The following is a 27,163-nucleotide window of genomic DNA, read 5'->3' on the forward strand; positions in this document are numbered from 1 at the left end:
TATATTATTATCAGGCAAAAAAACATTTTCTTAATTTCCGCTGTTTCAGGCAACTGCGTGATGATTACGCATGCAGTTTGTACGCATGCAACACTAATTAGTGGGTACAAGTTTACATTTCTTGTTAGTTCCATTGGTTGATTGACCATTTGAAGTATGCTGGACTTCTGGCTATTGTTAGAGAATCTGGTGGGTTTCGTTGCTCATCTTTCCTAAGACCTGCTTACGTTGCGTGATGTGAAGGGGTGGGTAATTAGCAAAATGGCACAACAAAAACAGGCCCATGTGAAACAAAGTGGTATACTTTTACAACTCACAAGGATCTCATTTAGTAACTAAATGTGTAAAACAAGCTGTTGAAGAACTTTTAAAGGCTTTATGTTGGTCAACTTTACTGATTTTTTCTAATCGAGCGACTACATCGTCACTGTTGACAAACCTTGCATCTCTAAAACGCTAACTTTACTGTAGAGTAGAACAATATAAATGTAATAAGACTTTATTCTAAGCAGTTTTGGACCATTTCTGTTAGTCTATTCTTTATGGAGTTTGATGTAATGCAAAGGGCAATTAAAATAACATACACTGGAAATAAAAAGATCTTTGTTCTGGCAGTGATAATATCTAGCTGACTACTTGCAATGAATACATTTCCTGTCTAACTTTAAAAAACAAACTGATGTAAATACACATAACAGCGTGGACAGCTAATGAAAATGTAAGTGATAAAAATCTGATGGTCATCTTAGCATACGGTCAGTATCAGATGGTTCATGTAAATTTGCTTGGAAAGACTCTCCAGTGCTCACTGTCCTTTGGAGGGTCTTTAGCACATGGTTCCAGCTATTCTCCTGAAGGCTACAATGACTCATAAATCTATTATATGAGCATTTTTCCCATGTATTTTTAATCAGCCTCATCATGTTGGGTCTTCTGTGGTTATTAAATGAGAAAGTACATGTTGTACACGCTCTGATGGTCCAGCTCCAGAGTTCTTTGAAATCTAGTGCTCCAGTGTTAGCAGTTAGCATCAGAATGTTCCGAAGCAGGTCTTGGCAGGCTGGATCTAAGGGGAGGAGAATATTCCGGACATGCCAACAAACAGATGTAGCTCAACAACACAGCACTTGGGATTGCTGCTGTTGGCTGGGTTGGCAGGCAGGGGGATTTTTTGTTTGGCTCTGAGGAATGCAGTGCTTTATCTCTCGGAGCTCTGTGCTATGCTAGCCTGGCAGGGCCTCGGTTCTTGGGCCTGTTCTGAGTCGAGGCGTGCCTGGCCAGGCTTCAGATCGGCTGGCGTGCTGTTGTTCATTACGGAGGCTGTTACCCTCCCCCATTCTGCCTATTAGTCATCCTACGGTGGAACATGTCAAGTAGGCTGTTTGAAATAAACTGGAAGGGTCATCCTGCATTCAGCCAATGACTCTGTAATGAGATGTTTTATGGCATACATTGTAAATGTAACACACATTCGTCCTTAACTCACGCATGCATGTATATGTGTGTGTGTTTATCTGCAGTGCCAGCTGTCCCAGGCCTTGAATGGAGTGTCTGATAAAGCAAAGGATGCCAAGGAGTTCCTGGTGCAGCTAAAGAACCTGCTACAGCAGATACAGGTAGGTTGTGGATTTATGAGCTGACACATGACCCAGACATTAAGTATATATACGTATATATACATTTCAAAATACTGTGTGGAATTTTAATATATATCCATTTTCATTTTAGTAGCAGTAATGCCAACCAATCAGCATTCAGTACTAGTATTGCCAACCAGTAAGCACACAGTAGGAGTAATGCCAACCAATCAGCACTCAGTAGCAGTAATACCAACCAATCAGCACTCAGTGGCAGTAATGCTAACTAATCAGCACTCAGTAGCAGTAATGTTAACCAATCAGCACTCAGTAGCAGTAATGCTAACCAATCAGCACTCAGTAGCAATAATGTTATCCAATCAACACTCAGTATCAGTAATGCCAACCAATCAGCACTCAGTATCAGTAATGCTAAATAATCAGCAGTCAGTAGCAGCAATGCCAACCAATCAGCAGTCAGTATCAGTAATGCCAACAAATCATCACTCAGTAGCAGTAATGCCAACTAGTCAGCACTCAGTAGCAGTAATGCCAACCAATCATCACTCAGTAGCAGTAATGCTAACATCTTATGGCCCAAAATCTGTTTACTGTAGAAAAATGAAAATCTATTTTATTGTAAAATTGAATACATCCTTATAATTTCCAAAATTAAATGAAATTATAGCAGAAATGGTAAAAAAACAAATTTAATTTTTTTAAGCCATTTTATTGCTGTTTTGCAGCACCCTCTAGTGTTTTTTCAGCCATGTTGCTGATATAACAAGACATACAAACTGGCCAGTCCCCTTAAACTTCCTTTAGCTGTTTATTGAAAAAACAGAGGAATACTGAAAAACATTAACATTTAAAAACACAAAATTTCATATACATTAGGAAAATATCTGCCGTTCTAGTCAACACTCAGTGCTTTTTTGGCTCGATAAACAAACCCCGTTTGAAGTGAAAACATCCACAGTCCCAGTGATGTACCGCATACCAAACACGCCATGATCACACATGAGCAGAACGGGTCATGTGACGGTTCCCTCTGCATGTACGAGCAGAGTATCTGAGTTGCTGGAGGGGCCAGATATGAATATTTAACAGATGCCGTTAAAATAAAGCGTTCGCTCCGTGCGCAGATCAATAAGAGTTCAGTGTGGATGTGGATGTGGGTCAGTGATGCGTTTGCAGTGATGGAGGTTTTTCGTGAGCTGTTTTATGTGGAGCTGGAACAGGATTATAGGGGTCAGGATTATTTTTAGTCCAGCCGAGAGTTTAAAGCCCCTTCATACTGCCCAGCAGGCACAGAGAGAGGGACATGAGTGCATGTGCAGCCATTTCAGCTCGCTCTCGTAAAGTGCCACTGTGATCAGCATTATGCTGCAGTCCACTGGGACTCTCTTTCTCTCCCTCTCTCTCTCTCTCTCTCTCTCTCTCTCTCGCTGTCTCTCTCTCTCCCTCTCTCCCTCTCTCTCTCTCTCTTGCTGTCTCTCTCTCTCTTTCTCTCTCTCTCTCTCTCTTGCTATCCCTCTCTCTCTCTCTCTCTCACTGTCTCTCTCTCTCTCTCTCTCTCTCCCTCCCTCTCTCTCTCTCTCGCTCGCTATCTCTCTCCCTCTCTCTCTCTCTCTCTCTCTCTCTCTCTCTCTCTCTCTCTCTCCCTCTCTCTCCCTCTCTCTCTCTCTCTCTCTTGCTGTCTCTCTCTCTCTCTCTCTCTCTCTCTCCCTCTCTCTCTCACGCGCTGTCTCTCTCTCTCTCTCTCCCTCTCTCTCTCTCTCTCTCTCACTGTCTCTCTCTCTCTCTCCCTCTCTCTCCCTCTCTCTCTCTCTCTCTTGCTGTCTCTCTCTCTCTCTCTCTCTTGCTGTCCCTCTCTCTCTCGCTATCTCTCTCTCTCTCCCTCTCCCTCTCTCTCTCTCTCTTGCTGTCTCTCTCTGTCTCTCTCTGCACTGTCATATCCACTGAGCTCTTACAGTATGTCAAGAAAGATCAGTGCCTACTGTGGACTAGCTTTAGGACGTCTTTTCATCATCGTTAAAGCGACAGTTCAGCCAAAAATCAAATTTACACAGTTTTACCTTAAATGCAACCAATCAGTAAAGACATGTTTGGTATGTGAAGTTTGCTTCATGGTGCGTAGCTTAGCTAAAAGCAACAGCCACATCCATCCACAGCCATTTTGCCTGGACTTGCATCCGTTTTTATAGATAATGTCATAGAGTGTCATCACATAAACACGTTTATTGGAGGTGACTTAAAGGGCCCATATCCTACATTTTTCTTGTGTTTTATTTTTCTCCCCTGAAGTCCGTTTGTGGTTTTATGCAGCAAAAACAATCATAATTCATTTTTACGTGACCATCGTTATCATTTGAACCAATCAGGCTGGTTTTGTTACTGTGCCTTTAAGATATATACACCAATCAGGCATAACATCATGACCACCTGCTTGTTTCTACACTCATTGTCCATTTTATCAGCTCCACTTACTATATAGGTGCACTTTGTAGTTCTACAGTTACAGACTGTAGTCCATCTGTTTCTCTGATACTTTGTTAGCCCCCTTTTACCCTGTTCTTCAGTGGTCAGGACCCCCATGGACCCTCACAGAGCAGGTACTATTTGGGTGGTGGATCATTCTCAGCACTGCAGTAACACTGACGTGGTGGTGGTGTGTTAGTGTGTGTTGCGCTGGTCTGAGTGGATCAGACACAGCAGTGCTGCTGGAGTTTGGATATGTGTAGCTGTGTTAGCACTGGTGACATCATAAAAACAGTGGATTCAGACCACTTAGTTTCTGCATATGAACTGGACTTTTTGAAACTTTAGTAAAGTTTTTTCTGTTATTTCAAAGAAAGCATGGAAAATTCAGTTTTCCATTATATGAGCCTTTTGTGGGAATTGTTCAGTGAAGAATCAAATCTAGAGTTTTCCGGTAACCCCAGATGTGGTCGTTTAGCCAAGACATGTCTGGTGTCTACATTTTGGTTCTTTAGGTTAGCACTGCAGCGACAAGGCTAACACTAGAATAGTCACCTAAATCTTTTCAGTAAATACTTCTTCAAAACTTCTCTCGACCCGCTCAAGTTACACTGTGTAGCTGAACAGGCAGGCAGGGCAGTATGGGAGAATTATAATATTTTATAGTCTAAATACTGTCTTTGTACACAATATGCTCAATATCACTGAATATCATCATAGTAGGTCATATCGTGTTCTAAACTACATCAATAAGTCTGCGTGACCTTAATGAACAGCTGGGTGTGATTTAAGCTGGCTGATCGACTACATATGGAGTAATCTTACATATGGAGTAATTTATTTCACAGTGGAAAACTGTGTAAATGTTTTTTCGCTCATTATTACTCTTAACAACTCGTCAGTTAGAAGTACGTTTGTGGTGATATTTTTTGACGATTTTTACACGTGTAATTTACAAGTTCCACTTCTTACCCCAAAACTGATCAACCAAGATGTTTGGTGTCTGACGTTTGCTTCGTTAGTCTCGCGCTGGACCTGTGAGGCTCATGTAGATAACAAGTAATGTTAAGATTATTCCACTCTAATTAGAAACTGTGTGACACACTTACCTCACTGTACTGAGCTAATCCTGCATAGAATTAGTGTTTAGTCTAAACACTGTGTGACACGGTTTCAGTATAGAAAAAGGAAAGTGTCTGTCTGTCTGTCTGTCTGTCTGTCTGTCTGTCTTTACCATTCTATTATTCTGTAATCTATCTATCTATCTATCTATCTATCTATCTATCTATCTATCGTTCTTTCGTTCTATCGTTCTATTGTTCTGTTGTTGTTTTATCTATCTATCTATCTATCTATCTATTGTTCTATCTAGCATTCTTTCGTTCTATTGTCGTTGTTATGTTTTATCTATCTATCTATCTATCTATCTATCTATCTATCTATCTATCGTTCTATCGTTCTGTCGTTCTATCTATTGTTCTATCTATCGTTCTTTTGTTCTGTTGTCCTGTTATGTTTTATCTATCTGTCTATCTATCTATCTATCTATCTATGTATCTATCTATCTATCGTTCTATCTATTGTTCTATCTATCGTTCTTTTGTTCTGTTGTCCTGTTGTTATGTTTTATCTATCTGTCTATCTATCTATCTATCTATCTATCTATCTATGTATCTATCTATCTATCGTTCTATCTGTCGTTCTATCTATCTTTTGTTCTATTGTCCTGTTGTTATGCTTTATCTATCTATCTATCTTCTATCATTCTATCATTCTATCTAGCTTTCTTTTGTTCTGTTGTTATGTTTTATCTATCTATCTATCTATCTATCTATCTATCTATCTATCTATCTATCTATCTATCGTTTTCTCTCTCGTTCTATCATTCTGTCATTCTGTCGTTCCATTATGTTCTATCTATCTATCTATCTATCTATCTATCGTTCTATATCGTTCTTTTGTTCTATTGTTCTGTTATGTTTTATCTATCTATCTATCGTTCTACCATTCTATCATTCTATCTAGCTTTCTTTTGTTCTGTTGTTATGTTTTATCTATCTATCTATCTATCTATCTATCTATCTATCTATCATCACTTCCTCTCTTGTGTCCCCAAATATCTCCTCCTCCTCTCCCACCATTCCAGCCCACCTTCTTCTCTCATGCCGTGATTCAGTGGGTGCTGTGCGTCAGTGCCGGCTCTGTGTCTGTGTGCTGTAGGCTGAGGTGCTGCTCTAAACCCGGGTTATATCTGCACTCAGTCTTTATGAATGATCGGCTGTGTTCCAGTCCTCCTACGTTCTGACCACTGTGCCCACTCACCCACAGATCTGAACGGAGGGGTGAGAGGGAGAGAGTGGGAGAACGGAAGCATGCGGGGGCAAAAAATAATGGAGAAAAAGGCAGAAGCGGGGAGGAAGATGATACTGGAACACAGATGGTCTTTAAAGGGACCACATCCTACATATTGTAACTGTGCCCTGCTGCCTCCCGATAAAACAGAATGCAGTCTTTAAATGTGATTTTCTCAGTCAGACATTGTAAACTGTACATTTCAGAACTTTCTGATTGAGATATTTGAGTTTCAGTTTAAAAAATCACAGTAAAAAATAAGAAACACAACAAAGCCCAAAAAGTCACAATTTTGCCATGAAGTGTTTCTGTAAGCCAGGATACATACACAATGCACATAGTTCATGTTGTTATTACATATAGGTATTGACACATATGTAACAATATGGGACATATTTACGCAAAAAATCAATGTGCGGTAATCATTTGTTGAGGCATCATTCATTTAACTCCAGGCCACTGGAGGTGCTATCCCACTTCTGACACTAGTGTAGTGAACATGGGAATCATTGCGCTTTAAAGGCAAAAAATTATTGAACAGGCAGCAAGGGAGAACAACCGTTCAGCACTGTTCAACACAGTGGGACAGCAGGGAAGGTCTTAACTTTTAGCCATAGGATTCCTGTCTATGGAAGATAATAACCCCACTAACTAACCCCACAGCTCAGCACAATAAATCACACATAACACATGTTAAACTAACATTCACAACTTAAGTACAATAAATATCTCACTTACTGTAAGCGCGGCACCTCCTGAGAACCTCTTTACATGGCTGCTTTGCATGGACATGCCTTCCGCACATCCGTAGGGACACCACAATATATATATATATATATAAAATGTAATTGTAATACATATACATATAGGGCATATTATCATTACATGTAGACACACACACACACACACACACATATATATACATATATAATACGTATGGGACATGTATGATTTCTCACTCTGACCTTAAATAAAACTGTGTGTAACAGGAAAACGGAGTGGAGTTTGAGGCGTGTCTGGTGGCTCAGTGTGACGCCTTGATTGAAGCTCTTACACGGCAGAAGGCCAAGCTGCTCACCAAGGTCACCAAGGAGAAAGAGAGCAAACTGAAGGTGGGTTAACACACATACACACACACACACACACACACACACACACACACACACACACACACACACTCACACACACACACACACACACACACACACACACACATGCTCAGGGCTCACTGTCAGACTGATTCTTAATCTCTTGTGACAGAAATCCATGAACCAAGACGTGACCTCAGAAACAACAGACTGTCTCACAGCGCTGCAAATGGAAGACGAATGGCAACAGCTATGATACTTGTTAAAGAGATAGCTTGACCGCTAACATGGCTAACAATTGAATCTAATAGCTAATGTATAATGGTAATCCATGGTTAATGGCGTTCATTATTTATTATTCGTTATTATTAATTAACAGCAACATTAGCATTTTAGTTAGAACTCCTTGTTTAAAAGTGCCTGAAATCAATCGTATGTGGTCCATGTGGGACTCTTCAGTTAAACATAGGAAAATTAACCACTATTTTAAACACAAAGGACTAGAACTGTAGACATTCTACAGTATAATGTATTTTCAAAACTTGCAGAAATGAGGAACACAAGGTTTATTATGTGACATTTTGTGGACATTTACTGAATAAAGACTGATGTAGCAGGTTTAAGTATAACAATGGTTTGAGTCCCATGTAGGACTGGGCGATATATTGTCTGTACCAAATGTTGGCAACCCAAATGTTAAGAAGAGCCATTTTGTCCTCTCAACAAAAATCAAACCACCTTGGGAGCCACAACGTTTTATGTCCGTTTTACCATCTTGGCTGTAAATATGTCTCAGAATGTACTAGTATAGGCTAAAACATTTAATATAAATGAAAATGCAGACTTACTTTGCTCTGCTTTAAGCTTTAGCTCAGCTATAGACGCTTTTCTCACATCTCCAGCAGGAATCTTCCTCAAAAGTAGAAGTTTCATGTAAAATGTCTTCCAAAGTTTGACTTTTTATGAGGCTGAAGTCGCTTCTCGTTCACCTAAAATGGTGCCTGGGGTGTCAGAATGTAACTGCTGCACCGTTTAAGATGGAACAGGAAAATCTGAACAAGAAGCTGGCGAATGAGATGCTGACTTCTGCTTCATGACTTTTTAGTGTTTGACAGTTTCTCAGTGCAGATTAAACGTATCAGGAAACCAGCTGGAGTGATTATAAATTGCAAATGAGTCAGTTCGTCTCCAAATCATCAGTGTCCGTCTTAAATCTCTCTCTTTGCTGTTTCATTAGCTACTTTCTAGGCGAGATTGTTGTCTGCATTGCTGTGTTGACCAGCAGTCTGCATGCTGATCTTTTAAAGGTTAAAGGGTGAATTAGCAGTTATAGGCTACATTAAATCCAGCATTTAATATGCTTTATTGTTAAAACTGTGTTAGAACGATCACCAGAGCCTCATGTTTGATCCCGGTGGATGAGCCGGAGAGCGGGGGTGGTGACGGAGGCAGAGCAACAAGCTCTCATTCCCTCTTTGCTCAGGCATCTTTAAGAAGAGCAGAGAGGGAACAGAGAGAAAGAGAGCTCGTTGCTCCACCTCCCCGTCACCGCCCCTGCTCCCCATCTTAGCCATCAGTGTAGTCTAGCTGCCTCGATGCAGAACAGGAGGCGGGGCTCGGCCAGCAGAGTTTGGGACTTGTGTCCTACCTTCCCGCTGGCTCTCGAGGCTGTCATCGGGGCCTGGGGGATGGGTGCATGGCACACCCTGTAATTGTGTGATCATGTAAGATGTTATGAACTGGGCTAGCTTGCTATTGGTGCATGATCTGTAACTGGTTGTGAAGTGTGCTAGTCCACTGTTAGTTGTAGTTCTGTAGCTAGTGGCGAACCATGCTAGTCTGATATCAGGTTGGGATCTTGCAGCCGCTTGTGTCCTGTAACTAGCAATTGTGGTCCTGTAACTAGTTGTGAACCATGCCAGTGTGGTATTAGTTGAGGTTAGGTAGCCAGTTGTCAGTTGTGCTAGAATTGATGTGAAGCCTGTAACTGGTTGTGAATTGTGCTAACTTGGTGTCAGATGTGGTGCTGTAACTGACTGTGAACCATGCTAGCCAGTTATCAGATCCTGTAGCCAGTTGTGAACTGGGCTAGTCAGGTACTGATGCAAATCCTGAAATATATGTGAAATGTGGAGCCTTGTGGTCTTGTACTTAGTTGTGAACCATGTTTGCCTGGAATCAGTCATGGCTCTGCTGCCAAAGCATGCTAATCTTGTTTCAGTTGTGGTAACTGTAACTTGCTATGAGTCATGCTACTCTGGTATCAGTTGTAGGATACCAGTTGTTCTTGTTGGAATTTTCCCGTTCCACCTTAAAAGGTGCCGCAGTTACATTCTGGCGCTTCAGATGTCAGAACTGCTGGACTATTTAAGGTGGAACGGGAAAGTTAGCTAGCTAGCTACCGAAACATTAGCATGCTATTAGCTTTTTAGCTATTTTTTGATGCTTGTTATGAAGAAAACGACTATAATACACTGAAACGACATTAAACTAAGATAATACAGTGTTTTTCGTCATTTTTTAACAGAGAAAATTCTCACATTTGTGGGTTTCTTTGGTCTCTTGTTCAGCCATCTTTCTTTTTTTCTCATAACACTCTGTTTGGAGTGAGACTTCGCCATACCCCTCTATCTCAACAAAATAGATGTGAACACGCAAAACACTGGACTAAGGGCTAAGTGGTAGGGGCAAGGGGTGAAATGGGATTGGGCCTAAGTCTGGTGCCAGTTTTGGCCCAGTAGATGAATATGAACGTGCTAACTTGGTCGTGGCGCAAGCCGTGTGGCAGCTAATGAACCTGGCGTTGGCGCCAGCCCAGTAAATGGTTGCATACTCTCCTACTCTGGTCTTAACTGTGATCCAGTAGCCGGTTGTGAGTTGCGCTAGTTTGGGTACACCGTGGTGAACTGTTCTAGTTTGGTGTGTGTTGCAGTCCTGTAGAAGGCATCAACCATGCCTTCTGCTTTAAGTCCTGTGCTGGAGGGATTAAACTGTCACACAGTCACATGGCCACCCAATCTCGATGTACAGATGAGATAGTAAGCGAAAAAAGTAAAGAAAAGGAGGGAAAAGGGAAGAGAAAAGAGAGAGAGAGGGAGTAAAAGAATGTAAAAGCGAAAATAGTGATTTTTTTTTTCATATGCCTAAGACCCAGAGTGTTACTATCAGATTACAGAGGGCAAATTGAGTTTTGTGGTTGCCGCCGTGCGGCTCCATATGGCTGCCGCCGAGCTTTATTTCATTTCATCCACCTCACAATATGTCACGAATAAATCTTTTCAGCAGGCAGATTATTATCAGAGCGTCTCATAATGAAATCCTCAGCCCCCGTGACAAGTTCGTTCCCTCCTGCCCCCAAGTGCCTGAATGCATTTAGGAGCCTGTTCTCAGCACTACCCACAATGCTGCTCTTATTTAGCCTTTTATTGTGTTAGCAGCCAGCGGCGGGTCTGTCAGACCCCGATCGCAGCAGCTTTCATGCGCAGAACCGGGTGGATATCGTGCGGCTCTGATATGTTGATCCAGGACCAGCTTCTTTGTCCAGAATGTAACCTGAAAGGGATTGTTCGAGAAAGAAAGGCTAATACTGCGTCCAGTGAGTTAACGGCTAGTGCTGGTAGGCTAGTTTGCTAGTTATCAGTGAACAGGCTTTCATTTACTTTTCACAAAGCTTCCACATTTGCTGGTTAGCATTATTTGATATTAATACCGTTTTTTTAAGGGTTTCTAAGGGTTCTGTGTGGATTCCCAGAAAGCAAGGGGATGGCGGGCCACTGTTGGGTCATTGATGGCGATGTTTTTTTTCTGCAGAATTAGGGCTGGGCAGTTTTTTTACATACTGCACTTCTTTGAGAATATCGTGGACATCATCGATATATAAGGTCAAATAAGTGACCAGCTGCATATTTCATTACAAAAAGAACATAATTAACGGTGTTTAGTTGGAATTATTGCAGCACAGGATGTGAAACGTTGAAAACAAATCATTATATTCGTTGTTTTTGACAGTATTTTTTTTTAAATGTGGCACTTTTGTGTTTATATATACATCAACTTTATTAAAAAGGTCCTTCAGCCCTCACAAAACTGAGAAACTGGCTATCTTGGAAAAGCGAGAGGAGAACAAGGAGTTTCCGCTCACAGCTGGCATCCGAACCACACTAAACAAAGCACAAAACAAACAGGATAAATGTCTTTAAATTCAAACAAGATCCTGTTCTTTGCTCCCAGCAGAATGGACAAACTAGGCTACTGTCCATTTTGGACAAGTAAAAGCAGTGTGAAGAGCTTCATCGCTTAATGAAGCTGAAACTCTGAGTGCTTCTACACAGACCGTGACTCAGACGTTTGTAGCTCAATTTGAGCTCCGTTTCAGCTGTTTTCAAAGATTCTGATCCTCGTCTTGGTTGTTTTCATGCCGACATGGCAGAGACGACCGTGATTGGTCAGAGAGTTTTTGTTGTTCCCGGCGAAACTTCACAAAAATCAAACAGAGGGCGAATAAAATGTCGCATTCTCGCCGGCTGAACAGTCGTGTTTAGTGTACAAGACACTGTTAGTTAAACGTGTGCGGAGATGAATTCACTGCCATCCGAATAAATGGCACGAATAAATTGCGTTCAGTGTGTAAAGGCCGTTCTCCTTTACACTAAAGGTGTTTATATAATGAAAGCCTCTTCTGATACACCCACACAGTTGTACCATTTTCCTGAATTATTTGAATCATTTGGCAGCACTAATTAGTATCATTTATTCAAAAAAATACATTTAATACTGGGGTTGGACCGATACTTCTTTTCCCCTTCCGATACTGATACTTGATCCTTAAGTACTGACCGATACCGAGAACTGATACTGATACTAACTCTGTCTAACCTAACCAGCATGTGAGTCCCGATATTTATACAATTATACTTTTTAAATGTTTTATTTTGGTAAATACATCATTTATTTGGCCAAAAAATTAGCTCATACTTTATTGAATATTATTATAATCAGCTATAACTGATTTGATGCATTTGAATTGGCCATCTTCAGACTGGTGCGTCATGATGCATCAAGGCATTTTACACCTCCAGTCTAAAGCACGTGTGTCTTGGTTCTGCCCTACACACGCAGCTCTGCACAGATGAATGCGTTCCCTGTTCATTTCCTCCTGCTCACCTGATTGAAATCATCTGATTATTATCAAGCCCTTCGTTTAGTGGATTGGGAGGGCAGTAAACGGCGCTGAGGCCTGGGGAACGCTTCTCTCTCGCGGTTAATGGTTTTGAAGTGTCACGTTCGCATCGGCGCTGACAGAGAGAGTCATTTTCTACTCTAATTCATTCCTTCCGAGCCAGTAGGCCGTCTGCAGAGCTTTGACTGTGCCCTCTTTCGCCACAGTACACAGGGCTTGGGGGAAGGGAAAGAGAGACACAGAGAGAGAGAGAGAGAGAGAGAGAGAGAGGGAGAGAGATGAAGGCAAGCACGTGGATGCAGAGAGGGAGAAAAGAGAGGGGGCACTTGTGCTGGTGGTCTTTCCTAGACTGATCGAAGCCATATGGTGTTGTATGTGGTGAACTCAGGGATTTAAGCCTCGTATTTAAACCGCATAGTTATCCGATCTCCTCTCGCTAACACTGGAGAGTAAATAAAGAGATAAGTCTGAAAAACGATACAGTGACACGTGAAAGCAGACTATTTTGAGGTTATTATTAAAACATTATAACAGTATTTGGCATGTGTCTGAATCCTTTAACTAGGTATTCATTCAGATTATTAATCGTGATTAATCACATTTATTGAGGGTAATCATTATTAATCACATTTGTCTTTTTTCCTCAAATTTGACATCAAGGAAAGATTTGTTTTTAATTTAAAAAGCAGCACATTTTGTTAGAGCTACATAAAATCAGCTTTATCCATTATTTCTTGAGACGGCTGCTCAAGCGACCAAAGAAACCCACAAATGTGAGAATTTTCTCTGTTAAAAATTACAATAACCACTGTATTATCTTAGTTTAATGTCATTTCAATGTATCATGGTCCTTTTCTTCATAACAAGCATAAATCACTAGTAGTATGCTAATGTCACGGTAGCTAGCTAGCTAAATTTCCCGTTCCACCTTAAATAGTCCAGCAGTTCTGATATCCGAAGCACCAGAATGTAGCTGCTGCTCCATTTAAGGTGGAACGTGAAAATTCGAACAAGAAGCTGGTGAATATCTGACTTCAGCTTCATATCACTGAAGAATTAGGGGTGGGTGATAATAAATAATTGCCCCCTCTTTGAAGGCATATGATGTCCTAAATGTAACTAAAGCCCAGCAGTGAGGAGCTGAACTTTACCCTCCTCTGCTGTCACTGCAGACTGGCAGCGTCGCCTACAGAGCAGCGCTAGTAGCTGTTAATGAAGTGATGCTCTTTTTATTTGAGGGTCCCATTTCGTAGGGAAGATTTCAACCACTACCCCTTTTAACTTAGTGCCAAGGGGCAAAATGACACTCGAAAACAAGGGGTAGGGGTAAAAAGAAGAAATGAGACTGGGCCCAAATATCAATATATTTGTACTGCTTTTGGAATTGGGTTTGTTTATCCCACAGTGATCTTCATACAGCTGTTTAAATCAGAGACGAGCAGATGGGAAAGGATAAAACATCATTTTTCAGCTTTTCTCTGAAGTTATTCCTTTGTAGGAACTCCCATTCCATCCTCTTATAAATAGTTCTTTTCCTTTCACATGTACAGACAACCACAACAACAACAGTGGCATTCTGTTTATGCTTATTAGCCGTATAAGCGGATAGTTTGGCTGTGTCTTAACTATCCAGCATTCATTTCACTCCAGTGAGCGTTTGACAGGTGGATAATCGGATAATTAATGCGGGAAAATAATGAATGCAGAGTTGAATGGCTGGGTGAGTCCGTGATGAAATCAAAACATTCTCTTCATTAGTAATGGATGACACCGTCTGAACTGATAACTGAATATTTAGCGACTCTCAAGTGTTTTAAGTGATGAAATCTGTGAAGGATGCTGTATATTACAAGCCAAGTGTTTGTAATCAGCACTGACTTTGTAAAAATAAACATGGAAATTTCATTTTTTCAAGAGAAAACGGAAAACAGTGTGTTTATTAGCGTAAAACAGTGTCCGCGCTGATCGTTAATGTGTTTGGGTTCTGCTGATTCTCCTGCTTTGCTCCTGCAAAATACAGCAAAAATACACTTGAGTAACAGTACATTGGAAAACAGTGGAATATTCTGGTGGAGAAATGACTGGATGTCAGAGAACATGTGCTTGTTGTTGACTTAACCAGGGGGATTCCACTGTTTTTTCAAATTTTCTGCATAATTCATCCATTGAGATGTAAACACAAGGGTTGTTATGTCAACACAAATAGAGAGGATTAACAGACATCTTCACAAATCTCTCTCTCTCTCTGGTAAAAAGCAAAAACTGACTGTTAGTGCACGTGTCTACACACTTCTTAAAGGAACATAAACCCTAATTTCCAGTAAATTAGTCCTCTCTTGTTTGTGCAATTCTTGCAGAGTTTAAATACAACAAGCAAGATTAGTATAGTAAATAAAAATGAACTAAAAAAGACAAATTTCACAGACATCATTAGACTTTAAATCACCCCACCCCCCAACAATCCAGTACACACACTCTGCTGCAGCTTTTGACCTACTTTCTGTTCTATTTTTAGTGTGTATGCTCTTTTACCATTAACTGTGTTATTAATAAAACTCATAATATTACATTGAGCAACTCAGCATCTTTTAAAAGCTACTACATCCTGTCATTTTGATAGATGTTACTGCAAATGTGTGTTCATGAGCTCCTTCTGGTGTGGATTCATGGTGACTTGTGTGTTAATAGAAGCACTTCAGATTGCAAGTGATTTCCATAGCCACGCCCACATGCTTTACATATTAACCCCTTAACATTCCAGACTTAGGACATACTAAGGCTTATTATTTTCTTAACTACAGGGACTTCAATGCAAACTAATGGAGCTTTTCTTAGGTTATAGAAGTGTGTAATAAAACTTTGGGCCCACCAGCAGGCTTGGCAGAGGGTTAAAAAACGAGATGCTTTCCATTGAAGTGGAGTCATTGCGGAGTTCAGCTGTAGATGCCTTTGGAAAACCGTGTAGTATTATAATTTCACAGTTTTCATAATTCAGCTAACCACCAGGACACTTAAGCTGTGTTGAAAATACTGCAAATTTTACTCCAACAGTAAATCACATGCAGCAGAGACAGAGGAGAATTTACCCAACCGTAGACTAATGACGTTTAAAGGCCACAGCCGAATGTTTTAATAATAAAAAATATTATACTGCCCTAATGACCAGGCCTTGAGGGTTCCCCACCTTTTCCCCAGCAGTTAGTTCAGACTGGTTGAAGAGTTTTCTACCTGTTCTATCCGAGCAACAATTTATTTAATATAATCTAACAACTTTTTGGTGAAAACATATATTTGAAATGCTGTTAAGGGTTTATTTGTTATGTATAACTGTTTTCTAAAAGCAGTAGAACATTTGTGGTCACACGTTCTGGTGAATAACATGGCGGCTGTGATGATCTACTGTGACCAGCTCACAGCCGTGATGTTATTCAGAATAACACATGACATTGTTCTTTTGCTTGAGTAACTGTAAGTGTTCCTGAGTGAGGCTGTTTGCTCGGTTCTTTGTGTTGGGATCAGTGAATGCAAATGTGTGTCTTTAATAATTGAATTAGGGGTCACACTGTGTATTTTTATTTAGTATCCACTTAGTATCCAGAACCACTAATAAACCTACATTTAATGTGCAAAGTTTATAATGGTAAAGTAGTAGAAAATCTGGAAAAAAATGTATGTATGTATATATATATATATATATATATATATATATATATTTGGGTACTGTTTTGCCTTACAACACTCTGCGCTCTATTATGCAGGTGAAGATGAAACGATACACCATGTCCAGTGATGTTAAAGCAATTTTTGTGTGGTTAGCCAACAATGTGAAACGCTCTTCATAATTAATCAGGCTGATGTGCAGGATCATCTGTAAATGGGCTGATTTGTTTTTATTTACTGGAACTGAAAAGTTGTCAGCCGTCCAAAGTGGCCCCCCCGGAGGTCTCAGAGGTTTCATGATGCGATTCAACCCATCCAAGCCTTCCTGAGGCACATCAGTTGTGTTTGTTTAGAAGGAAATAAGAAAGAGTGCAGTGTGGTGTTCCTCAGGGTTCAGATCTGAGTCCTATGCAAGTGTTTGTGTGTGTGTGTGTGTGTGTGTGTGTGTGTGTGTGTGTGTGTGTGTGCTTTATTGCGCCATCCATCTTCTCATTCCTTCTGCTTTGATGTGTGAATGTATTACCAATGTTCCTGTCCTGTACATGGTTTACTATGACGATAAATTCTGTGATTTCTGGGTTGTTTCGCCAATCACTGCAAATTGCCTTTGTAGTGTAAAACTGTTAAAACATTTTATTGACAAGTACAAAGCGATAAAGTTGTTAAACTGCAGTTCTGTGCAAAAGTCAGAGACGACCCTTCAATTATTCACTCAGGACTGGTGAAAGAGGTTTCCACCTGTTCTGTCCCAGCAACAATTTATTGTTCCTGTTTGAGGTTCTTTGCTCGGTTCTCTGTGTTGGGAATTGTGCATGTGCATGTTTAATAATTATGTCCTCCTCTCTTGTTTGTAGACGGTGAGAGATCAGATCACCCACTGCACGATGAAGCTCAGACAGACCACGGGCATGATGGAGTTCTGCCTGGAGGTCATCAAGGAGAACGACCCCAGTGGATTCCTGCTGGTAATGAGTGACCGGGGCAGGGGAGGGGTAGACATTAGCTGGACAGCTGTAATTTATTTGGGAGGGTCATTTGCATAGATTTGGCCAACAAAAACAGCTTTGAGTGAACATAGACAGTATATACACTCCTAAAAATGATGGTTCAGTTCAAAAAATGGTTCTATATGAAACTGTGAACACTTAAAGAACTATTTGCATGATTAAAGGGTTCTTTGCATGGTGCACCAGAAAGGTCAGAAGCTCGTATCGCAGCAGTAGAAGAGCCTTTTTGGTGCTATATAGAACCCTTTCAAAAAGATTCTGTATAGAACCATCTACAGTACATTCTCCATCAGTCTGAAGAACCCTCTCATGATGCAAAGAACCCTTTAATCTTGCAAAGGGTTCCTTGAGTGTCCATGGTTCTATATAGAACCATGTTCTTTACTAAAGAACCCTTGAAGAACCATAATTTTAAAGAGTGTAGAGTAGATTGAGTTTGAGTAATAGCATTATTAACTTAGGAACTGTTGTTCTGTAAGAGCTTCTGTCCTAAATTCAGTCCTAACTGAAGTCGTCATGGTGACTAAACTGATAAGATTTTAGGGTGTTTGTATACGGCCCCTGGTTCCTATCACCACCACTGTAAAGAAATGTGAATCAGTGAGTTTTTAGCAAAGAACCTTTTCACATCAAACTACTCTGAATGACTTTGTCTACACCTCAACCACTAAGTCATACAGAAATTTTAAAAATGGGTGGAATTCCCCTTTGGCATATGTGCTCCAGCATAGTCAAGGATGATTTCAGTTTTGTTTTTGTTCGTAGTAATATACTGCTCTTTTTTCAGTTTTTGTTTCTGTTCCTGACTCTGTGTTGATGCTCTGGCCAGTGTACCACTGGACACTGGAGAATAAGGCCCATATAAGTCAATATACATTCATCTCAAATAAAGGAGGAGGACAATAATGGAGATATGAAATTCAGCAGAGGCTAAGTAGCAACTTGAACCGAAGACTCACCTGTTACGCAGCCCTCAGCCATTACTCTGTATAAATAATTCATCTTTAATAGAAGCTATTGGAAGCAGATGAAATAGATCTGAATGCCACTGTGGAGGATCGATGCGCCTTCCAGTTGAAATTTTTATGAAGTATCGATTCCCGCGGTTTCTCCGGCTCCTCTCTCCACGCCGTTCCTCTGTCGTCTGAGCGTTTCTGAGTCCGACAGCAGCTTTCTTTTGAAAACAGTCCTATAGGGGGAAATGAAAAGGCCTGAAATTGGAACATTTGTTTTCACAAGAGAGAACGATTGGAAAAAATTCTGATGGCCTGAATAATTTAGGTTTTAATCCAGAGTGTGTGGAGTTTTATGGGGATATCCGGAGCGATTACCATCTAAAGAAGCATAAAAGGGGCCTGTTAAAACCAGGGTTTTGTATTCTTCTCATGGAGAGAACAAAGCCGCTCTGCTGGTTTTAAGGACCCCCGGGGTCTTTACTGTAGACAGTGTGTAGCAACACTGCTGTGCCTGATACACTCGTACCAGCTCCACACACACTACCATGTCAGTGTCAGCGCTGTGCTGAGAATGATACACCACCCTAATAAAATCTGGACAACAGAAACTGACCGGTGATGAATGGGTAGAGGGCAGCTACAGATGAGTGACTAGTACTGGATGATATATTGTCTGAACCGATAATAAAGTGATAGTTATGTGTGAACTATTATTTGTTTCTCTCTCTCTCTCTCTCTCTCTCTCTCTCTCTCTCTCAGATATCAGATGCGTTAATAAAGCGTGTGCAGGCCTCTCAGGAGCAGTGGGTGAAGGGGGCTCTGGAGCCAAAGGTCTGCCCCGAATTCGCCCTCAGCATCAACACTGACCCTCTAATGCAGAGCATCCTGCAGCTGGACTTCACGCAGGGCAAAGGTACCACCCACACACACAGTTTCACTATGTTTATATTAGTCGGTATTGTCAAAATGTACTGAAAATGTTTAGGTTGAAATAATTTCACCTCAGATGTTCTATTTATAACTGATATTCTCAACTGCATCTTCTATTCTTTCATTCTTATCTTCCATGACTGCAGTATATATCCAGTTGGTGGCAACAATATAGAAATGTATACCTGTGATGGCGTGAACGAATCACAGGGCCCCATCATGGAAAACTGAATTTTTCTCACCATTTTGAAACAGAAGAGTTTGTAAACATTGTTCAGATTTCAAAACATGAGTTCATACAATCCATTTATGGAATATAAGCTATGAAAAACAGCCTGTTTTAAGCTCACTGTTTTTGGTGATGTCACAAAAACCTTCACATTTACATATATCCACTTATTCGGCCTGTGCCTTTTTAGCCCCGCCCATTTTCACTGACGTTATAAGGAGTGTTTCAGCCCGGAGTGCCATTTAAGAGAAGCAATACAGAACTTCCAATTGGAACAGTGCTCATTTACATATATATAAAAAAAAAACAGTAACAAAAACAGCCTCTATTATTGTCAGGCATAAAGAGATGCTGGAAAATGGTTATATAAAAATGACTTATGATGATATTTGGTTCATAAACCAAAAATACACTAAAATGTAGGAAATACAAAAGTAACTAACAAATACCGTATTTCAGTTTTTTGGACCGACCCAAACTACAGAATAATGTAAATAAATATGGATACATCTTCCACTTCCATATTCCCACCATATTTAATACAGTAAGTGTGCACAGTTATTTATTGAAATTGGAAACGAGACGATTATAATTGGGTTTAATTTGGTTTAATAAAAACCGTCCCATCTTCCGTTGTATTATCATGTTATTTTCATTAGTTAACAGAGGAGGGAGTGTGGATGGATATCTACTCATCCTCTTCATGCGACTGTGTGTGCAGGTGTAGCGCAATTAATCACTAATAATTGTTATAAAATGTCAAATTTAATCAATCCATTAATCAGAACATCTGTATTGAATATCTCCACCAAACACAATTACGGTTACTGAACAGACTAAATAGATTTCCTTCCATAATCTCATATCGGTCACATTGCTGCACCTTTGCTGTACATTTTTTCAGTTTTCAGTCATAATTAATGTTTGTGAATGGAACTGGTATGAGACTGACCAGTGTGGGATTTCAGAATTCCCTACTCCGAAGTCCATTACCCCACAAATCTGTTTTATTGTCTTTCTTAGCACGCACAGCAGTGCAGTGGACATCAGTGGAAAAAGGCCTGATCAGCTTAAACACTAAATTTCTAAAATAAATAGGTTTAATTCCAAACCTCCCCCCAAATAAATGTTCCATAACTCCTCAAAGCTTTGCCTCCAGACTCACACATGCTGCACATGCTCTGTCCGATATCGTCTTTCAGATGGTCAGGAGTCTGCATTAGTGAAACAAATGCATGCAGGGGTCCAGACAGAGATGGAGAGCACAGGAGGTATTTCAGAGCTGCTAAATTCTCTGGAACTGTTCGTAAAACCCCCCAAAACAGCCCCTTTCCCACCCTGTTTAGGAGACATTTCAGGATATCAAGTTGCCCTGCTGTGCTGATGCAGGATCAGCCTTTATTGGGGAATTAAAGGGGAATTCCACTGATTTTTCAAAATTTCTGAATAATTTAAGATAGATAGATAGATAGAGAGACAGACAGACAGACAGACAGACAGATAGATAGACAAATAGATAGATATATTGATATATAGATAGATAGATAGACAGACAGACAGACAGATAGATAGATATATTGATATATAGATAGATAGATAGACAGACAGACAGACAGACAGATAGACAGATAGATAGATATATTGATATATAGATAGATAGACAGACAGACAGACAGATAGATAGATAGACAGATAGATAGACAGACAGACACAGATAGATAGATAGATAGATAGATAGATAGATATGACAAGTGGCAGGTGTGACAGACATGTAGTGATAGACAAAAATAGGCAGAACCGAAAAGTTCTAGGTCCAATCACATCACATCTTGACCATTTAACTATACAGATATTTAGAAAAATCGGTGGACTTCCCCTTTAAAGATTAAACAGGACCTGCATAACTGACTGCAGATCAGCACAGGAGAGCACTTAGCCAGTTCTTGCCCCATGCATGTTATTGCACTCTCACCACCCTCTCTTACCCCTCCAGCACGAATTTGTCTCTCTTCTGCCTCTCACTGACCCTGCCGTGCTGTGCTGTGCTGTGCTGTGTGAAATCATTTTGTCTTTCGACAGAGACCCCCATGGTCCCCCCAGCGCCTCTGCTGCAGCTGGAAAAATGCTGCACGCGCAACAACAGCGTCACGCTGGCCTGGAGGATAACTGCAGTCCAGGCCCTGCCTGTGGAGGGCTACATCCTGGAGCTGGACGATGGAAACGGTGGACAGTATCGGGTACGAGTCTCTGGATTTATTCCTAGTGCGAATTCAAGTGACTATGTATATAATATAAAATGGACAGTTCCGGTCCTAATATCTGATTGGCTGAGCCGCGTTCGAAGCCGTTGTAAAATCCATGATATACGCACACCTATGACCGCCTCACAGCGACAGCTCTGTATTACTGCGCCACGGCTGTTTATGGAATAATCTTTGACTCATGCTGCTCACATGGACCACCGAGTGTACTGATGAAGTAAGAACCTGTTTTTTGTTTAAACTGAGGGGCTGGCGACTTATGTTCTTTACTAGAACTAGGCTGGTCAGCTAGCTAAAAGGCAAAAAGAGCCAACAGCCTGAACACCTCCATCATTAATATTATAGCCTTAAATTAAAGTACGTACAGTATGATTTACAGTAAAACATCAGTAAAATGTCACTTATTTACTATTTACTTATAGATTATACGCTTCAAATGTTCGTGTTTCAGTCAGAAGTAGCTTCAAATCCAGGCTGAATCCCAAACGGCTCCATACTCCCTATATAGTGTGCTAGCTATGAAAGAAGCCTCTACAGCCAAATAGTGCATCATTTATCCAGTGTGGATGTGTCTGAGTCCCAAATGACTATTTCTTAGCTATATTATGCTCTGTTGGGCTGCAGGATCCAGTATTTAAATTCCTATGTAGTCCACTATGTAGGGAGCAGGGAGCCATATGAGATTCAGCCCCAGTGTCAGAAGAGGGGCATCGCTGGATTGGTGCTAAATAAGACTCGCCGTGGTAATTTGGTGACCAAAAAGTACTTATAAAGTGAAGGTGATTGCATTAAACAGTGCTGTGTTGTCAAATGTTCATTGTTATATGAGAAAAAGCTAAAAAAATCATGAAATGACAGCAGGATACAGCGATGGGCCACCAAACTCATTCGGTCTCCTCATTCAGTGGTCCATGGTTGCTTGGCAACAATACCGAAGTCTAAAGGAACTGCATTTCTTGGCGGAATTCCTGTTTATGTCGATTTTTATTAATAATAACATATTATTTTCTGAAAAATTGTGTATTTTATACACAATAACCCACTTGAGGCTGTGGGTTACTGTGCTTTTATCATGGGGAAGGGAGTTTTAGGCACTTTGCTTCATGTCGTGCCTAAGAACCACCTTCCTCTGATAAAATCACAGTAATTCGCAGCCTCTGGTGGCTTATTGCTTTATTATACTACGCTTGTACAGCATGCAGCCGTGCTTTCTGGGGGTTAATGAGCTGATATTGAAACAGAGCTGAGGTTTCTCACAGGCTCTGTTAGTCTGTGTGGCTCTTCACTCTGAAACACTCGGTGCAGAAGATTCTCTGATGTTCTACAGTTCAGAACATTTCAGCTCATCTCTGCGTTTATAATTAATGACAAATGTGCTGCGTTTCTTCAGATCACGCCAGATGTTTACTCCATCCCCCTTAATCTCTCTCTCCCTCTCTCACTCTAACTCTCTCACTCTCTCTTTCTTCTATCCCTAACTCTCTCTCCAACCCCATCTTCTTTCACTCACTTCCTCTGTCTCTCTCTTAACTCTCTCTCTCTCTTGCTCTTTCTCTCTAATGCTCTAACACCATCTCTCTCTCACTCTCTCACTTTCTAACTTCTTATCTCTCTCTCTCTCTCATTCTACAAACTTTCTCTCTCCCACTCCATCCATGCTTCTAACTCACTCTCTCTCTCACACACACACATTCTCTCCATAACACCCTCTTTTCTCTATCTTTCTGTAAATCTTTTCCTCTCTCTCTCTTTTCTCTCTCTATCTTTCCCTCTTTTTCTGTCCTCTCTCTCTCCTTCTTTCTTCTCTCTCTATCTCTCTGTTTTTTTCTCTGCTTCCTTTTAACCCTCTCCCTCCAACACTCTTTTTTTTCTCTCTCTATCTCTCTCTCTCTCTTTCTCTATCTTTCTGTAAATCTTTCCGTCTTTTTCTCTTTTTCTCTGACTCCCTCTAACCTTTTCCCTCCAACACTCTTTTTTCCTTTCTTCTTTCCCTTTTTCTGTCCTTTTCTTTAACTCTCTTTCTGTCTCTCTCTCGCTTTCTACTTCTCTGCTATCTCTTCTTTCTTCTCTTTCTATCTTTCTTCTCTCTCTCTCTTTTCCCTGCCTCTTTCTAACCCTCTCTCTCTCCAACACTTTTTTCCTTTCTTCTCTCTCTCTCTTCTGTAAATGCTTCCGTCTTTTTCTGTCCTTTTCTCTCTTTCTTCTCTCTCTATCTCTCTCTCTCTTTCTCTGCCACCTTCTAACCTCTCCCTCCAACACTCTTTTTGCTTTTCTTCTTTCTCTCTTCCTTTCTGTCTCTCTCTCTCTCTATCTTTCTGTAAATCCTTCCTTCTTTTCTGTCCTCTCTAACTCTTTGCATCTCTCCCTCCACTTTCTACTTCTCTCTCTTCTTTATTCTCTTTCTATCTTTCTTCTCTCTCTGTCTCTCTCTGACTTTTTTCTCTGCCTTCTTCTAACCTTCTCTCTCCAACACTCTTTTTTCTTCTCTCCCTCTCTCTCCCTCCCTCTCTTCTCTCTCTCTCTCTCTCTCTCTCCCTCTCTCTCTCTCTCTCTCCCTCTCTCTCTCTCTCTCTCAGGAGGTGTATGTAGGGAAGGAGACGCTGTGCACTGTGGACGGTCTCCACTTCAACAGCTCCTATAACGCTCGCGTCAAAGCGTACAACTCCATCGGGGTCGGCGCTTACAGCAAGACCGTGGTCTTAAAGACGTCTGATGGTTAGTGACTGTCTCTCGCCCTTCTTTCACTCTCTCTCTCTTTTTCTGAACTCTTTTTTTCATTGTTCACGCTGTGTCTCACTCACTTCTTTCTAAACCTCCCTCCTCTCTCTCTCTCTCTCTCTCTCTCTCTTTCTCTCTTTCTCCTTCTCTCTCTCTCTGTGGGGACCACCTCACAGATCATGAAAGTAAAGGACCCCCTGCTGGGCAGGGCAGGCTTTAATCAGTGACTGAGGAAGAAACTCCTCTCATTCTGTCTTATCTGTCCCGCTGAGACTAAAACGTCTGCTGGGTAGAGACCTGCTGAGAGGCTGAGGATCTTTCACTTTTAAGTAGAAGTCAAAATATGTAACGAAGAAACAAATTGTAGCCTCTGAACTCCAGATTTTATACCTATTAACCCTTTGTTTGCACAAAAAAGTGTTATTTCTGCATTTTAATCAATGCTTCTTCTTTAATAATGTGATTCCTCAATGCACAAAACATATAAAAATAAAAATATTTATTTTGACACATAAGCAAAATGATCTAAAAAAGATCAGATTTTTATTTTGTATAAGCGCAGGAACGCAGGAATACACTTCACTAGTCACTGTTTATTGTTAGAGGGTTAACTTTGTACGCCTTGTTTGTGAACCCAGGCTTTGTCCCATTGTTTTCAGTGGGACAGATGTGGGTGGCTCAATTGTTGTAGCACAGTGGGAACTGTATTTTTTTATGGGAGCTCCAGGCGCAGTGAGTTTTCAGAGAATTTCTAATGAATAGAATTGACACTCAGTAATGTCTTCTGTGTTTGTCAGACACTAACAGAGTCCAGAATGAATTGATCCCTATGGAGCCTTTGTGCAAAATGCTAGTGTATAAATGCTTCATCATTTTCATATAAATAATGCAATTCTTTAGTCAACAACAGCATAATATATATAACTGTACCTTATGTAGTTCACCAACCAGTCAGCACTCAATAGCAGTAATCCCAACCAGTCAGCACTCAATAGCAGTAATGCCAACCAGTCAGCACTCAGTAGCAGTAATGATAACCAGTCATCACTCAGTAGCAGTAATGCCAACCAGTCAGCACTCAGTAGCAGTAATGCTAACCAGTCAGCACTCAGTAGCAGTAATGCCAACCAGTCAGCACTCAGTAGCAGTAATGCCAACCAGTCAGCACTCAGTAGCATTAATGATAACCAGTCAGCACTCAGTCGCAGTAATGCCAACCAATCAGCACTCAGTAGCATTAATGATAACCAGTCAGCACTCAGTAGCAGTAATGCCAACCAGTCAGCAGTCAATAGCAGTAATCCCAACCAGTCAGCACTCAATAGCAGTAATGCCAACCAGTCAGCACTCAGTAGCAGTAATGCCAACCAGTCAGCACTCAGTAGCAGTAATCCCAACCAGTCAGCAGTCAGTAGCAGTAATGCCAACCAGTCAGCACTCAATAGCAGTAATGCCAACCAGTCAGCACTCAGTAGCAGTAATCCCAACCAGTCAGCACTTAATAGCAGTAATCCCAACCAGTCAGCACTCAGTCGCAGTAATGCCAACCAGTCAGCACTCAGTAGCAGTAATGATAACCAGTCAGCACTCAGTAGCAGTAATGCCAACCAGTCAGCACTCAGTAGCAGTAATGCCAACCAATCAGCACTCAGTAGCAGTAATGATAACCAGTCAGCACTCAGTAGCAGTAATGCCAACCAGTCAGCACTCAGTAGCAGTAATGCCAACCAGTCAGCACTCAGTAGCAATAATGATAACCAGTCAGCACTCAGTAGCAGTAATGCCAACCAGTCAGCACTCAGTAGCAGTAATGCCAACCAGTCAGCACTCAGTAGCAGTAATGCCAACCAGTCAGCACTCAGTAGCAGTAATGCCAACCAGTCAGCACTCAGTAGCAGTAATGATAACCAATCAGCACTCAGTAGTAGCAATTCTAACCAATCAGCACTCAGTAGCAGTAATGCCAACCAATCAGCACTCAGTAGCAGTAATGCCAACCAATCAGCACTCAGTAGCAGTAATGCTAACCAATCAGCACTCAGTTTCCCATATAATGCTAACCAATCAGTACTCAGTAGTAGCAATTCTAACCAATCAGCACTCAGTAGCAGTAATGCCAACCAATCAGCACTCAGTAGCAGTAATGCTAACCAATCAGCACTCAGTTTCCCATATAATGCTAACCAATCAGCACTCAGTAGTAGCAATTCTAACCAATCAGCACTCAGTAGCAGTAATGCCAACCAATCAGCACTCAGTAGCAGTAATGCCAACCAATCAGCACTCAGTAGCAGTAATGCCAACCAATCAGCAGTCTGTAGCAGTAATGCCAACCAATCAGCACTCAGTAGCAGTAATGCTAACCAATCAGTACTCAGTAGCAGTAGTTCTAGCATCCAGCTGCCCAAAACCTTTTTACTGTAGAAAAACTGAAAAATCCTTCTGCTTTCCAAACTAAAGGAAGTTCATGAATGAATAGCTAGAAACTTTTGCACCAATTCATTGAGGACCCACTAGCGGGCGCCCTCTAGTGCTTTACTGTCATTTTTCCTGTATAATTGGACAAAATATGAAGTGGCCAGGTTCCCCATAAACTGGCTCTGTTATTTTTTCTGCACTGACCAAGCAGATCAAAGGTAAGATGGGCCTTTAGTGGCAGTTGTAACGGAGGGGGACTTAGAGCCAAAAGGGTCTCCCTGCGTTAACCCCATAGATGAAGAGGCCG

The 27,163-nt window shown here is 41.0% G+C and overlaps 1 protein-coding gene across 3 annotated transcripts in view; it reads left to right on the plus strand.

The window, feature by feature from the left end:
• The window catches only part of LOC118815269 (tripartite motif-containing protein 67), a 59,406-nt gene that overhangs the window by 22,121 nt on the left and 10,122 nt on the right, over positions 1-27,163 (plus strand). For 2 of the 3 annotated variants that reach the window (XM_036581268.1, XM_036581271.1), the window contains 6 exons: positions 1,521-1,616; positions 7,400-7,522; positions 17,192-17,302; positions 19,060-19,213; positions 21,539-21,696; positions 24,297-24,435. In XM_036581268.1, the coding sequence (XP_036437161.1) occupies positions 1,521-1,616; positions 7,400-7,522; positions 17,192-17,302; positions 19,060-19,213; positions 21,539-21,696; positions 24,297-24,435 (781 nt within the window). The remainder of the gene's footprint in view (positions 1-1,520; positions 1,617-7,399; positions 7,523-17,191; positions 17,303-19,059; positions 19,214-21,538; positions 21,697-24,296; positions 24,436-27,163) is intronic. The other variant, XM_036581270.1, reaches the window with a different exon arrangement.

Source organism: Colossoma macropomum, unplaced genomic scaffold (genome assembly GCF_904425465.1).
Source record: "Colossoma macropomum unplaced genomic scaffold, Colossoma_macropomum, whole genome shotgun sequence".
Taxonomy (NCBI): domain Eukaryota; kingdom Metazoa; phylum Chordata; class Actinopteri; order Characiformes; family Serrasalmidae; genus Colossoma; species Colossoma macropomum.